This window comes from Gymnodraco acuticeps, unplaced genomic scaffold, assembly GCF_902827175.1.
Source record: "Gymnodraco acuticeps unplaced genomic scaffold, fGymAcu1.1, whole genome shotgun sequence".
Lineage (NCBI taxonomy): Eukaryota > Metazoa > Chordata > Actinopteri > Perciformes > Bathydraconidae > Gymnodraco > Gymnodraco acuticeps.
Window position 1 is genome coordinate 660,565 of NW_022990299.1, and position 14,709 is coordinate 675,273.

A 14,709-nucleotide genomic window follows, 5' to 3' on the forward strand; every position below is an offset into this window, starting at 1 on the left:
TCTGCCAATTATATTGTAATGACTTTTAAGGTCAAGTATCCAAAAACGTAATATAGGTTATTATAATTCCAATCACTTTCAAAACATTATTATCTTCTTACATTGTATGGTAATGTGATTCCTAGTTACACTATGTGGTCATTGTTTAAAAAAACATCATCAATGAATGACCAGCAATTTTCCCTAATTAACATTATAACTCCTTATAAAATTGTATTTGATGTGTTATTATTATTCTAATAAAGCATTACTACTACCGCTAATAACTAAATTAACCAATGCTATAAGTAGATTATTACAAATTGTTAGTATGTTTATCATGCTTTTGAGACATAGGCGGAGTATAGGCTATATGTAATAAATATGTTTTTGCTCACCTGGGATGGTATCCACTTCCGCAGTAGTGGTCTCTGGAATTATGGTACCCGCTGTAACACAAAACATTAGCATGGTTAGCTCAGCCTGGCAAGAGTTACGTTGTTTGCAAATAACTACATTCATGCATCAAATGTCTCCTTGCTAGTTAAAAATAGCTATCTAACACATGCCCTGTCTTTCTCTTCAGTCTGCTAAGTCCCCTGCCTCATATATCTAACATCTATAACGTCATGTAACACGTGACCGAGACGGTGCCATGCTCATCATTGGAGACTGCTGGTTAATGGGGAGTGCAGGCAGCAGGCTCAGAGAGTTACTGGGTTAGTGGGAAATGAGGCCAAGAGGAGTGAGCTGAAAAGAGGGAGCCGGTGGACAAGGCAGATGAGAGATGAAAGGATAGAGAGAGGCAGAGCCGGCTATTTAGAAGCAGCTGTGTGTGGCGCATTTGGCGATCTTTGGCGCAAGTGCGACAATCCTGAGGGATGATACAGGTGCAGATAATTAGAGGTGTGTAAACAGCATCATGTACCGCGTGTATTTTAGTTTAGTTTTTATGTTTTTATATATGCTTTTATCATAAAGTATCTCTGTTGAATGTTGTTTTACTGATTGTATTTACCTGTTATTTGAAGTGAATTTTTGTTTTTAGGATGACTTTTAACATCTGTCCAGGGACTAGGCCTACAGACGAAAAATAGCCTGTTGGCTAACTCTGGCGCATTTACAGAAATGTCAATCAATGTGCACTGTCCCTGTCAAATACATATATTTCAAAAAAAAAGTAGGTGGCAGATTAGCGGCGGTATCAAATCTGGCTATAACAGAGAGAAGGGAAGCCGGGGAGAGTGAAGCAGATAGAGTGTGAGCAGTGGCAGAAGGAAGTGCAAGAGGGGGGCGGGGGAGTTTAGTTGCAGTCTCATGTGGGCGATGTCAGCACCTGTCACGTCGTAGTCATCACCTGTGCCGCTGTGGCAGCTCGCCTGGTCGTCGTCACAGTCGTCCGACGGAGTGGTGCTTGGAACTACCGTGGTAGGAGGGAGTGTGGGAGCTGTATAGACGGAGCGGAAGAGAGACAGAAGGCCGCATAGGTTAGATTTCAAGGTAATATTGGATGAATGCCTTAGTTTAGTTCATATTAAAACATTTTAATAAGCAAACCATCAGTTCCCTTAACAATGTAAAACATTACACTGATATTAAGAGGGGAAATGCTGCACGGGTTGAATATCTCAAAGGAATGTGACATCGCAAAGAAAAACAAACTGGAACTGTACTGGAATAAAAGTACTTAGAATTTTCAAATAAATGAGATGTAAGGAGTGCTAGCATGAGAAACAAAAAAACTCTGAAAATATGTTATTTGGAAGCTCAGTATGTTCTACCCACAGTAACATATTGGGCTTCAATCTAGGCATGAGCTATTCAAATCCCTCTTTTTATCATGCTACGGAGGTGTGGGTGTATAAATAAAGCTAAAGCCTGGTCCTTAGAGCAGCGGAAACTTTAGAAATGCAGAGACCTGGCTTGGGATTGGCTATATAGGGAGGGCCCTCTGCTTCCTTAGTGGCCTATCATTATGGCCCCGCTACACTTGGATGTGGGCATGGCCCTAGATCTACTCCACGCTCCGCTGCTGCACAGCCGTGTGTGTTTACACTGACTGAGTAATAAACGAGAGGTGGAAAAAAAAGCGAGGCAAAGACAGATAGGGGAAAACTGCCTGTATGTGTACAATATCTGTGTGTGTGAGCCGATGCCCTCGCTCTCTCCCTTTGTGAGATGAAATATGAGGCAGATCAGCCCCTGTCATATTCAGGGTGGGGAAGGTCAGGGATGGGGTCAATGCTGCGTCAGGGGAGCCTCTCACAGAAATGAGGATTTAGCCCTCCTGCTATGGCCTGCTACACACACACACACACACACACACACACACACACACACACACACACACACACACACACACACACACACACACACACACACACACACACACACACACACACACACACACACACACACACACACACACACACACACACACACACAGAGAGAAGCACCTGTGTAAGTGCCTGGTTGTGTATCCCTGCCTGTAACCACATATTTGGCAGGGTGATTGCGGTTGCTCCGTGTGTATATACAAGTATGTGTGTATTTGGCATTAACACTGAAAACATGCATTATCATCTGACTAAAGCCCCCGGTGGGAGTCCATGAGGCTTACAACGGAATGGGCCTCCCTGAAATCCAATATGTAAATCCACTTAGAGCTAGCGCGCTGCACACTCTTATATGCTGAGCTGGGCTACATCAGCTTTGAGAGAGACAGATAAAGAGCTGGAGAAAAATAGGGGTAATTTTAAAGATAGTAAAGTGTGTGCGGTCCTTTGAAAGAAGCAAGACATGCAGGGGTTGGGAAGAGTGCGATGCGGGCCTTGTTGCAATAATCCTACCAGGCCAGGTGGGCTTTCATTTGATACCCTCTAGAAGTGGCTAGCTATGGCGGTAACCTTGATGTAACAAGAAGACAAGACAACTGTCCCTTGTAGGGATAAAGAGCAGGGGCTGAACAGCTGTTGGCTCAACACTGGGACCTGCCACATCTTTAAATAACCCAGACATGAGGCGAAAGCTACTTGTCATTAGCTCTGATGATAGATGGCTAACCTGCGTGTGCGTCAATGTCAGATACTAACACATGTCTGAACAAACGCTCTGAGTCAAGGTAAGGCTGTCATTGCGGGTAGAAAATGAGAATTATGTCTGGAAATGTCAGCACCAGGAGATAACATTCCATTGCCATGGTGAAAGGTGTTTGAAATGTCATCACCATTAAAAAAAAGTGTAATCCTGGCCAGTAATATTACCAACATTAGTTCAAACAACATGACTGCTGGTGGAGAAATAAGCACCAATGGTAGAAATGGGTAGGAAAAAAACATCTCTTCTTTGCATCTTTTGCACCAAATCTTTAAGGATATTATAGATAGTCCAAATGGACCAATCTGTGGAGCTCCTCACACACACACACACACACACACACACACACACACACACACACCACACACACACACACACACACACACCACACACACACACACACACACACACACACACACACACACACACACACACACACACACACACACACACACACACACACACACACACACACACAGCGGCGAAACTGTGACGCGCTGGGGGGGGTGTGCTAGTGGAGCCTTACATTGTAGGTCCGCCGCGTTTGGGGGTGCGGGTGCTAGTGGAGCTTCGCAGATGGGGGTGCTGCAGCCTCCTCAGCACCCCCCCCACACACCTTCCAGCGTCCATTCGCGATGTCTCGCTGTCTCGCAGACCCCACGCAGCAAGCAGGAAATGAACCCAGCTCAAACTGTCCGCTCCTCGCAGCAGCGAGCCGCGCAATGTCCCGCCAACACGCCACCCAGACCCCACGCAGCATTCTCACCTGTTTGTCATTACTGGTGTCATTTCCTAGTTGCTAACGCCATTGTGACACATAATCACTGATGTTCCGCTGTAATGGTGGTGGACTCATCAGAACAGAGTGGGCGAGCTGACCAATCAGAGCACAGTGGGCTCACAGGGAGGGGGGGGGGGGAGCTCCAACAAGCCGTGTAGGACAGAGTGAATACACATACTATACAGAGATGCTGTATGAGAAACCAATGTGAGTTTGGAAAATTGCACAATATAAATCTATTCTAGTATACCTCAACAATGGAATTATGATCAGTAGAAATGGCCATGACATGGGACCTTTAATACAAGTTCTAGTTTACCTTCAATCTCGCAGCCCAGGAGCTCGAGCCGTAGGCCCATGCCAGCAGGAGTGGCCCTCTCTGGGTAAATTCTGATGAAACGAGTCGTCAGGGCCTCCACCGTCCTCAGCTCAGGAGTGTCGTAGTTGCTATTCCCTTCAAATATCTGGCATCGAAAAGAAGAGAAAGGTGGAAGGGATGGAGACAAAGAGAAAAAGAGTGAGTAAAAGAAAATGCTGGGCCTTTGACAGATACAGCTCTTCAAATGCAGATACCCCAAGGCAGACTTATCCCTGCCTCCTGAATACCAGAGGCAGGGCGGCATGTGCTTGGTACGTGGCAAGGAAGAACAGTAGGTGACCAGCTCTGTCTTATCTTGCTGACATCTAAGGCATGGCTTAGGCAAGTGAAGCAGGGGGGGGGGGGGGGCAGTGGCACAGCATGGCAAACAAGTCTGTCAAAGGAACCCCTGGCTCTTTCAACTCTGCCTCAGATATTCCTCAAGAAAAAGGAATAAATGAGGGGAAAAGAGGTGGGATGCAAAAGTAGAGGAGATAAGGGACTGATGGAAGTGGATTAATGTGTGTGATCACCTGAAAAGAGCCTGGTGCACCTTAGACGCTGGAACCTCTCAGGCGAGGGGAGAGAGGAGGCTAACTAGGACAGGGGGGATATGGATCCTCCTTAGTCCCTTCATAAATCAACCATCAGCCCATCTGGATCAGATTTATGCCCTGTCAGGGACGCTTGTAATTGGGGACGGGCTGTTGCAGGTCTCCTTGGAGGTGTGTGTGGTTGTATATGTGCTCGTCGTGACCGATTCTCTATGTGTTGGCGTGTGTATGCATAGAGGAAAGTGTTGGCGTGTGTCTTCCATGCGTGCTGTGACGCTGGCAGATAAATCTTGGGTCACTTCTCTACGTTGCGGCGTTCTTTCCTCCCTCTCGTCTTCTTTTTTCCTCCACTGTTTCTCCCCCCCCCCCCCGGCTCCCTTCACCCCTCCTTCGTCTCTGGAGAGGTTTCACTATCCATTGAAAGGGTTGAACGGTGTGTGTCGGGCGGAATACAAAGCAGGGAAAGAGAGAACTGGGAAAAGGCTCCGAGAGACTTGAGATGCTTATCCTAATGTGATTCAAAGCACTGCTGAAATTGACTAGCAACGACTTCTGTATGACTAACAACTGCCAGGCGCAATGCTAGACTGAATGCGTCATAATCGGAATCGATGAGCGGATGTGGCTGAGATTTATTTTTTCAGAGATATGTATTTAAATCATATCACAATGTTGTGTTTCTGTTACAAATCAAACTATAACTTGTATCAAACAAAGTAAGCATTACGTGTTCTTTGGTTAGGGCTATGCTTCTGATTTGAAAATGTATCAGAGTTCAACAGCATGATCGTCATAATACATGCCTAGAAACACTCTCACCTTTGGCTTGTTGCCACTGCTGTCCAACACCATCCTCCAGTCGGAGCCATTGTTGCTGTAGCCGATGCGGAACCTCTTCATGAAGACTTTGTTCTCACGGTGCTTCCCTCCCTGGATGATCATCCCTTTCACCAGCTTCTCATCGCCGAGATCCACCTGCAGCCATTCGCTGGTGAAGGGCTGGGGCTGGGGCAGCAGGGTCCACCCCGTCCTGCTGGTTAACAGGCGGGCGTTCTCTGGCACCCAGCTCCGGTCCGTATGGGAGGAGGCAGTGATCTGGCTGTCCGTGATCAATCCTGATACCATGCCCAACATGCCCGAACATGGGTACTCTAAAAAGACAAAAGCAAAGCAAAAGTAGGTGAGCTTGGCAGAGATGATGTGCAACAAAAGACTTGACCAATACCTAAAGGCCTATTTTCGACATCATTTACCATTCCACAAGTCTTCTTTGGTGAGTTTGAGGTTCAACAGAAATAGTGAAACACCAAGTGAAGAGGACAATTCCCCAAACTCTTTGTGATGTTGCTGTGATCTCTCCCTCTATTCTCATTTTCTCTGTCTGCAGATCTCATGCATACTAATACCTCTGCCTGAAGCGCTTGTCTCCAGGCAGCCAATTAAAACCCTCCTCTCGGTTGGTGCTTCCACGTCCTGCATTCTGGGAGTGCTTGTTCGTTTCACCACCTTATCCACCCCCTCCTTCCTCTATAGACTCACATATACAAACACATAAACACACATTCTCCCTCTGTTTTATCTGCTGCTGCACTCATCTACCTTCTGCTCCACAGCTGTCAACATCTGTGCGACACAGTGTTGTTTCCTGTCCACATTTTCAAAGTTTTTCTTCTCTACTTCTCTGATCTTACCCTAGCCTATTCTCTGTAGGTTTAAGCATCTTTGGATGTGTTTCCCATTCGTTTAAAAAAAGAAGGCAGCTGTTTTCGTATTCCTTCTCATCTTATATCTTGATGCCATACCTCAATATCAAAAGCCGAGCAGGCAACCAACCGCTGGAAAGTATTTGCATGTTTAAACCAGGAATTTTGTTTTGGCAATTTCCACATGTTGTCACCAACACAGATTTCCAGTGTCATGAAACGTTCATAAATAACAACATGTCTACATGTGAACTTGGACAGATTTAATTAAGAAACCTGATCAACACAGCATTCATTTGCAATGTACCATTTGTTTGTGCGTTTAAGGCTCCATACGTCCCCATCAAAAACAAACAACAATTAAATGTGCCTTTTCAAGTTTTGACATTTGATAATTTTGACAAAGCGAATTGTGTCTGGTTTATTTTTTGGCACACAATCTATTAATACACCTTAATGTTAAATTCAGTAGTACTAGAACAAACTGTAAAACGTTATAGGTTTTGTGAGTGTAAAAGTGAATTTTGAATCCAAGTAGAATTGGATGAAACTCACAAACTTTATGTAATTGCTAATGTTCTGATACTTGTTTTGGTGGTTAATCTTCCTTTCTGTGTCTTCCTTACAATTTATCCCAAGACACTGAGTCAGGGACCTGACTGCAATAAAATATTTACTATCTGGCTCCCACGGAGGGATAAATCCGGCCATTATTACATCCTTTGGGTCTGTATGAGACAGTGTGCACTGTACCACTGAAGGACTCATAGCATAGCTGCATCTGGGAAAAAAAGAGTGAAAACTTGGGAGAACAAGGCTTCATTCAGATTTTTCTCTGGTTATCCAAAACAGCTCCTACGCAGACCCATGAGACAAATCTCGGGTCCTGCATTCTAGAGCTCAAGGAAGAAACCCCTGACGATGTGGAGGCCTCTTGATGTTTTTTATGGGTTTTACTACCTTCTTTCTTTAATCTTTGGCCAAAATCTATTTGAGACTGGTCATAGCCTCTGGTTGAGCAGAAAGCGGATTGCCTTTGAAGTGGGAGGATATGAGAGTAAGGTAAATGTGTGTGATTGTGTGTCTGATCTGAGTTTAGACACTTGGGTGAACTCCCCGGGTTATCTGGAGATCCTAATCGACTTCAGCTGCGATCCCAGAAGCATCAGAGATGGCAGGCACGCAATGACACACCCTGAGGAACAAACATGTGTGTGTGGACTGTAAGTGTGTAGATGGCGATACACGGCAGTGTGGCCAACATTTAGGGTTTGGGTGGAGCATCAGTGGTTCATCAGAGATATTTATACACCAGGGCATATTTACAAACAACAGGGCGGTGGATCTTTTTATTAACGAGTAGATGTTTTTATCGGCAGAGGCACGCGACCATGATGATTTAGTGGAAAACATCTTGCAACATTCTGGGCGCATCTCCTCCTCTAATCAGATGTCTGAATTATGGTCATGATATCTAAAGTTGTGGTTGGGTACTTGGAAAAAATGCATACTTTCGTATAGCTCCATACAGTATATCTCACATTTTGGTGCACTGTATATATTTTTCAGGAAAGGTGGAGGTGTACTCAAAAAGTAAAAAATCTTTCAACAAAAGTTTTCACTAAGTATCATAACTTAAGGTACAGTGAGTCACTGAGTTTGTGCAGTTTCTCTCTCCTTCAGCGCTGCCTGCGTGCAGTGGAGCTGGCAGTGACTTCATAGCACCCAGAGGTGCTTACGTCCTTACGGAGGCCCTGTGGTGACTACGGTCCTGTGATGTGTTTACGCTGTACAGCGGTTTGGTTGAGCGCCCGAGACACACGCCCCAGCTGTAACCCTGCTGTACCCACAATGCCCTCGGCTGTCACATGAAACGCCTCACATATGTAATGCATAACTCCATATAAACATAAAAAACGTTCATAAAAGCATGTTCGGCAGGCTACAATTAATCCGGACCCAAACTGTAATCCAAGGATTAATGCTGAACTAACAACACTAATAACATGTTGTTGTTTTTTTGTCCTTGTAAGATATACTCCCTATTCTATACAAAACACACAGCACTAATTCATATTCAATACACATGCTCATAAACCCATAGAGATGCACACAGATGTGCTGAAACCATATGAAAGTCAGTCACACACATACACCACTCATTAAAATAGCATCAACGAGCAAAGATAAGAGAAGCTTTAACAAAATCAAAGCTCTGTAAGCAAAAGACAGGCTGTGGCTAAAGAGGAGGCTGAGAGGGGCCCAGCAGGAGGGAAGGGACCGTATGCATCCCACCCTGCTCCGGCTCTCTCTGCCTAGCAGCTGTTGGCTCCATTCATTATAAATGAGGTACATCTAAACATGGGGTAACATAAATAGGTAATCCTCCTTTGTGTGCCACTCGTCTATTATGCAACAGCTAGCTTTAGCCTTAGAGCAGGACTCTCACAGAAATAGAGCTGCATCCAACACCTGGCAAAAGCAAGGTGTTTGTGCAACTGGGGCCAGACAAGGGAGTGAAACTCACACCGGGGCATGTGGAGAGATACTAAATCGAGTCAGTGGACTCATCTGATTATGGCTTTTGAATCTGTTCATTGTAATTAGATTATAAGCAGTATAATGCATTGCTGTGTTGAAGTCTGGGAAAACACATAAAAACGTACATTAATCTAATTTTCATGCATAAGAAAGCAATTTCTTGTAATTTTAAATCAATAGGACCATTGTGAACCAAACAACGCACTATTAATGACATACTTTGACATTTTGTTGTCTTGTTGATACTAAAACTGAACAAAAGGATATTGCTACTTAACTGTATTCAGAGTTTTTATTTTCGAAGAGCCAGTATGCATTTAAGGGAGTATGTTTCCATGTTTGTGGTTGTGTGTGTATTTGTGAATGTGTGTATGCAGATCAGCAGGGATCTCAGTTGCACCTACCTGATATCTTACACCCATACACCTCGAAGCGCAGTGCGATGCCTGTTTCCCAGGTAACGGGACGGACCCGCAGGAAGCGCGTCAGCGTGGGTTTGGGCAGCATTGTCTTGGTAACGTCTGTTGGGTTGGTGTTGCCTTGGAAAACCTGTGATAAAGGCGGAAGGAGAGTCAATTATTGACATGTTGAGTTGAGATGCTGGGTGGAAGTTCATCTGAGACCTTGGCTGCATTGAATAAAGAAATGGAGCATGAAGGCAGAAAAATATTGCTTTTTTGATTAAATGCTGCAAGTTTTGTCAAATGTAGCATTAGAATATTTAAAATGACAATCTTTACAATTTTGCTATGCTGTGTTTATACATACGTGACACACATGTAAGACAGATGAAACTGATTCACCCATCACCCCTGAAATTGACCTCCTGCGCCATATGTAGCAAAAACAGGTTGTGGCATGTGGCTGTGAAACCTGAGGCTATGTGTATAACACTGACAAGACCAGATTGGCTCAAGATGCCCTTTTTCTGTCCTTCAGTTCCACATTTGGTGGACGTTTTACTGCAGTGTCTTGTTTAAAGGTCAGAGATGCCACTGTTCTCCCCTGGGGTCTGATGACAGTTTACTAGCACCATACGAAGAGGCCGGCCACCCAGCAAAACAACTCCCCGAAGTCTGTCACAGTGCATTCTGCGTAATTGAATCACACCACTGACCATATGACCTCCTGACCTCCCTCAACGGAGTAGCAATGGGGCAAAGGGGAGTCCAGCTGAGAGGAGCAAGATGGACAGGCGGAGAGAAAGGAAGCAGTTCCGCTAATCTAGGATGGACTAAAACCGCACCATGGCTGATCCATTAGTCCATACAGCCTTCCTACATGTCTGCAACTCAGTCCCTGAGCGATACCTGTCACTAAGGGACTGCAACAAAGTCATCCACTCTCCTAAATGTCACGATGACTCTCCTCTGCACTCGCTAACTGTATAAAGTGGCTTTCTCCGGCGCTGGGACGCCAAACTGCAGGCTCAGCATGTAGCAAATGGTGCCCCTCCACACAAAAGCACTTTAGAGTCCGGAAAAACACAGGCCTGGCTTACCATGGCACCTTTAAGCCACCACTTTACAGAAGGGACTGTGTACTCTGGAGAGACCATAAAATAATCAAGCCCGGGGCCATGTGTACTGAGAGACACAAACACGCTTGTTTGGATGTTCTTTCGCTGTTGAGAACTTTTATTGTTCCACTTGCGGCTTCGCTGTCTTTCAATCCAAAATTCCTTGTCGTATTTACACATCACACACATGTCTCCATGACCCTTGGTACACCCACAACGGAGGGTTGTTTGCCTCCAGATGGAGAAAACCTGTTCCGATCAGCAATCGATGGTTACAGCCTGTGGCTCTCCGGTCAGGCATGCCATCCCTCCCTCGTTCCCTCTTCTTTTCCCTCTCAACCAGCTGCTCAAACATGACAGCCTCTCCTCTTTCCCTCTATCCATTTAACTCTTGTTTGTCAAGTCTTTTGTCATCCCTGCTTCTTTAACGACAAGTTGACGGGTGCCTGACATGAAACAGAGGCTACATTCCTTACATAATCCTCCCTATGGCTACTGCAGTTCTGCATTAGTCTGTGCTGGAAATACTATCCACTTATGTAGACGGTGGTGGATATATTACCAAACAGTGGAAAGTGTATAATTGCATGTTGGGAGACAGAGACTCAAGTACATATAGCTGGGTATTCCCCCTTTTGATGAGCCTAAAGGCAACTCAAAATAGAGCACCACAATTCAAGACAGCAGACTACTTAAGCAAGATAGGATATTTCAAGTGGCAACAATGTGAAGCAGTGACTTTATGATGGTGGCAGAAGCATACATAATCGTTATAACTAGTCCACTGTCATGTAGAGCTAGGGGTGCGACCATATTTAGAAACGTTTTTACGAGCTTTACTTTTCCCCATCATTTCACTTTCTTTATTCATTACTTGAGGATAAACAGTAATAAAGTATCTTACCTTTTGTTTGGAGCCTTCCTTCAAAGTGATCCAGTCCTCTCCATTGGAGCTGACGTCCACTTTGTAGGATTTGACAAAGTAAATTTTGTGCGTCTCCTGGGAAACGGCGCCCTGTGTACCTATGGCCGAGACGAACCGCAAGAACCCAAGGTCCACCTGTGGAGGGTGAAGAAAGAAGGACACGTAAGAAACACTGCTGAACATTTTCCAAAGGGCAAGACAAGACAATATTTTCTCTTTAAATGTTTAGGAGAATGTTAAATGGGGGCCTATTATGCTTTTCTCCCACGCATTACCCCCCAGGCTGAAACGCCTCGATTGTATTCATTACATTACATTGCATTTAGCTGACGCTTTTATCCAAAGCGACTTACAATAAGTACATTCGACCAGGAAGACACAACCTTGAAGAAAACAGAATCATATAAGTACATCAGGTTTCATAGAGCCAAACATTTCAAGTGCTACTCAACTGGCTTTAGGTAAGCCAGTCCTTTATTAGTATAAAAGTGCTTCGTTAATAGTTCTAACGCTCGAAGTGGAGTTGAAAGAGATGAGTTTTCAGTTTGCGCCGGAAGATGTGCAAGCTATCTGCCGTCCTGATGTCAATGGGGAGCTCATTCCACCATCTTGGAGCCAGGACAGCAAACCCACGTGTTTTCGCCGATGGGAACTTGGGTCCCCCTCGCAGCGAGGGCGCAACGAGTCGTTTGGCTGATGCAGAGCGTAGTGCACGCGCTGGAGTGTACGGTTTAACCATGTCCTGGATGTAGGAAGGGCCAGATCCATTCGCAGCATGGTAAGCAAGTACCAGTGTCTTGAAGTGGATTCTAGCAGTTACCGGAAGCCAGTGAAGGGAGCGGAGGAGCGGAGTGGTGTGGGAGAATTTAGGAATTTATTCCTTTGTTTACTTCCAAAACATAGTGACATCACTATGTTACATGTGCGCTTCTATTGGCTAGTGCTCCAACACATTGTACGTGATTATAAACATAATAGGGCCCCTTTAACTGGAGCACGTTCAGCTGGAATATAGACCCTAAATCATTTTAATAAAAAAGGGCTTTTAATGCATCGTGTGTATTAATAATGTAGTGACACGTTAGATATTTAAAAATAAAACCCCACTATTAAAATCACCTCTGGCCATACTCTGTTACCTGGAATTCAATAAACAGCAATGAAATGATATTCACATTAATGAAAGAGGATGACAACTTAATTTCCTGAGATGGGAGACAAGGGCTTATTGGATACAAGTGAATGTTGAATAGAGCGAGGTCTGCTGCAATCACATTATCAAAATTGGCCAGGAGGAAAGAGAGATACAGATTGAATATCAAACATTGTGCCTTCAATATATGCAGGGCTTTATAAAGTAATCATGAACGGCTGTGCATTACTGGACGGCTATTGTACTCTCACAGGGAGAAAGCCAGAGGCGTTTGGGTCAGAGAGGCACGTGAGCCTGTGTCTGTTCTGTAGATTCATGTATATATTTGAATGTGTGTGTATGCTCATGCTGGGCAGAGAAAGTCACTGGTTTGCATCAGACCTGTGTCTGTCTGTCAACCATGAGCATCACTGCTAGGGAAGAGAGAAAACATGCACACACGGTCCTCTATATGTCACTCTGGCTTCTGTTACTGTGTTAAGAATAGCCTTTTGATGATGTTAACGTTTCCTAACTTCACCGAGACTTACAGGCAGCCTGCAGGAGAGGTCAGCTTTCCTTAGTTCTCGGACACGCAAGGAATTTTTCAGCCACCAGTGATAACAAATGCTCTCCTTATGACCTCTGTGGTGTCTACTTAACCCCACCGTACAACCCCTTCATCCATAACGGAGGAGAAGGAGAGTAGTGTGAAACTGAAAGGCTTTAAAAAAAGATTGCTAACTCTTCAGTCTTGAAGCAGCACGCTTATTTTTAACAAGCATTAACAGCGTCTCTGACAGGACGAGCTGACGTTAATGAGGAGTAATGGTGGTTCGTGCAGCCGCCGTTGAAACGTGGAATCGAGGCAGGAAGCAGCGTTGGAGCAGGTTTTTCCAGACCACGATGAGAGACGAGACCCTTTGATGTTGGCGTGAGATGGAATGGTGACCAGAGTCTTGAGTAGATTACTGAGGAGATATTGGCTGTGTGCATGTGCAAGGGTGTGTAAGAATGAACGAGAAAATCAAAGCCAGGGCGAACAGCGTTGAAAAGTCTCCATCGAGCTCTGGCATGCTAAAAACCATACGTCCAGAGCCAGCTAGCATTGTCTGCCAACCTTATATACAGTATGAACCACACTTAATGACTCGACGCTAAAGAGCAGGAACGGAACATCTGCATGCCACAGAGCGCTGGTCATTCGTGCGCCTCAAATTCACATCCACGAGTAAAAAATACATAAACAGATGGGAGTAATAAATGAGGTTCCACCATGCTATTCTCTCGCTCTCTCCTGGCTACTCATAGGATTTGGATGGTTGGAGACTAACAAAAAAAACAGTCACATATAGAGACGGAATACTTTTGTTCCTGTCTGCGGGCTCAAGGGGCTTATACAGTAAGTCCCAGATTTATTTTGGGTCCAAAAATAGAGACAAAATCAAATCCCATCAGCTTCAGACGGTTCTCATTTAATAACGCAGGAGCTGAATTCCTCTCCGCGGCCATATGTGCCAGCTCTGGATGAGGAAAGCATAGCGGATGGCAGCGAGGCCTGTGCCGGTGTTTATTAGCCCAGGCAGGTTTCTATAACATCTGTGTTCAAATAGCCAGCCAGACTCATTTACAATCTGGACCAATGGCCATGCGGCTTACTGAAAAGGCTTACATAAAAAAAAGGTCTAATCGGAGGACTTGGCCTTGGGATTTTGCTCTGAAAAAGATCTCATTAGGAGTAATGGAGAAGAAGAGCCTCTGGGAATGAAATGAGTGACGGGGCTAATTGGGAACACTCATTGGTGTTCAAACTCAAACAATTTCAGAACCTGAGCGTGCTGAAAAATCGGTTTGAAGAGGGTTGGAGTGATGTATGACTTTAATCAACATTCAGGGCCAGCTGGAAAGTTTTTTTTGGTGAGTTTATGTACTTATTTAAAAGGGCATATGTGGCATACAGAGCCATTAGTGGGTTGATATACCTACATTATTAGTAATTACATGTTTAACATGATTTGCATTTAATACAGCTCATGTTCAGAGTGTGGTGAGAATTGTCTGTGTGTTTTCTGATAAGGAATGGTTGGTTTATTGTTGGAAAATGTAGTGTCTAACTCCGAC

General features: G+C 44.7%; 1 protein-coding gene across 2 annotated transcripts in view; it reads right to left on the reverse strand.

Annotated features, from left to right (window-relative positions):
* nrp1a (neuropilin 1a) overlaps positions 1-14,709 on the reverse strand; it is a 60,930-nt gene that overhangs the window by 5,822 nt on the left and 40,399 nt on the right. Inside the window, exons 8-13 of one of the 2 annotated variants that reach the window (XM_034222597.1) lie at positions 11,436-11,591; positions 9,417-9,561; positions 5,588-5,919; positions 4,176-4,320; positions 1,337-1,426; positions 378-428 (exon numbers count right to left, since the gene is read on the reverse strand). In XM_034222597.1, the coding sequence (XP_034078488.1) occupies positions 378-428; positions 1,337-1,426; positions 4,176-4,320; positions 5,588-5,919; positions 9,417-9,561; positions 11,436-11,591 (919 nt within the window). Of the gene's footprint in view, positions 1-377; positions 429-1,315; positions 1,427-4,175; positions 4,321-5,587; positions 5,920-9,416; positions 9,562-11,435; positions 11,592-14,709 lie in introns of both variants that reach the window. The other variant, XM_034222596.1, reaches the window with a different exon arrangement.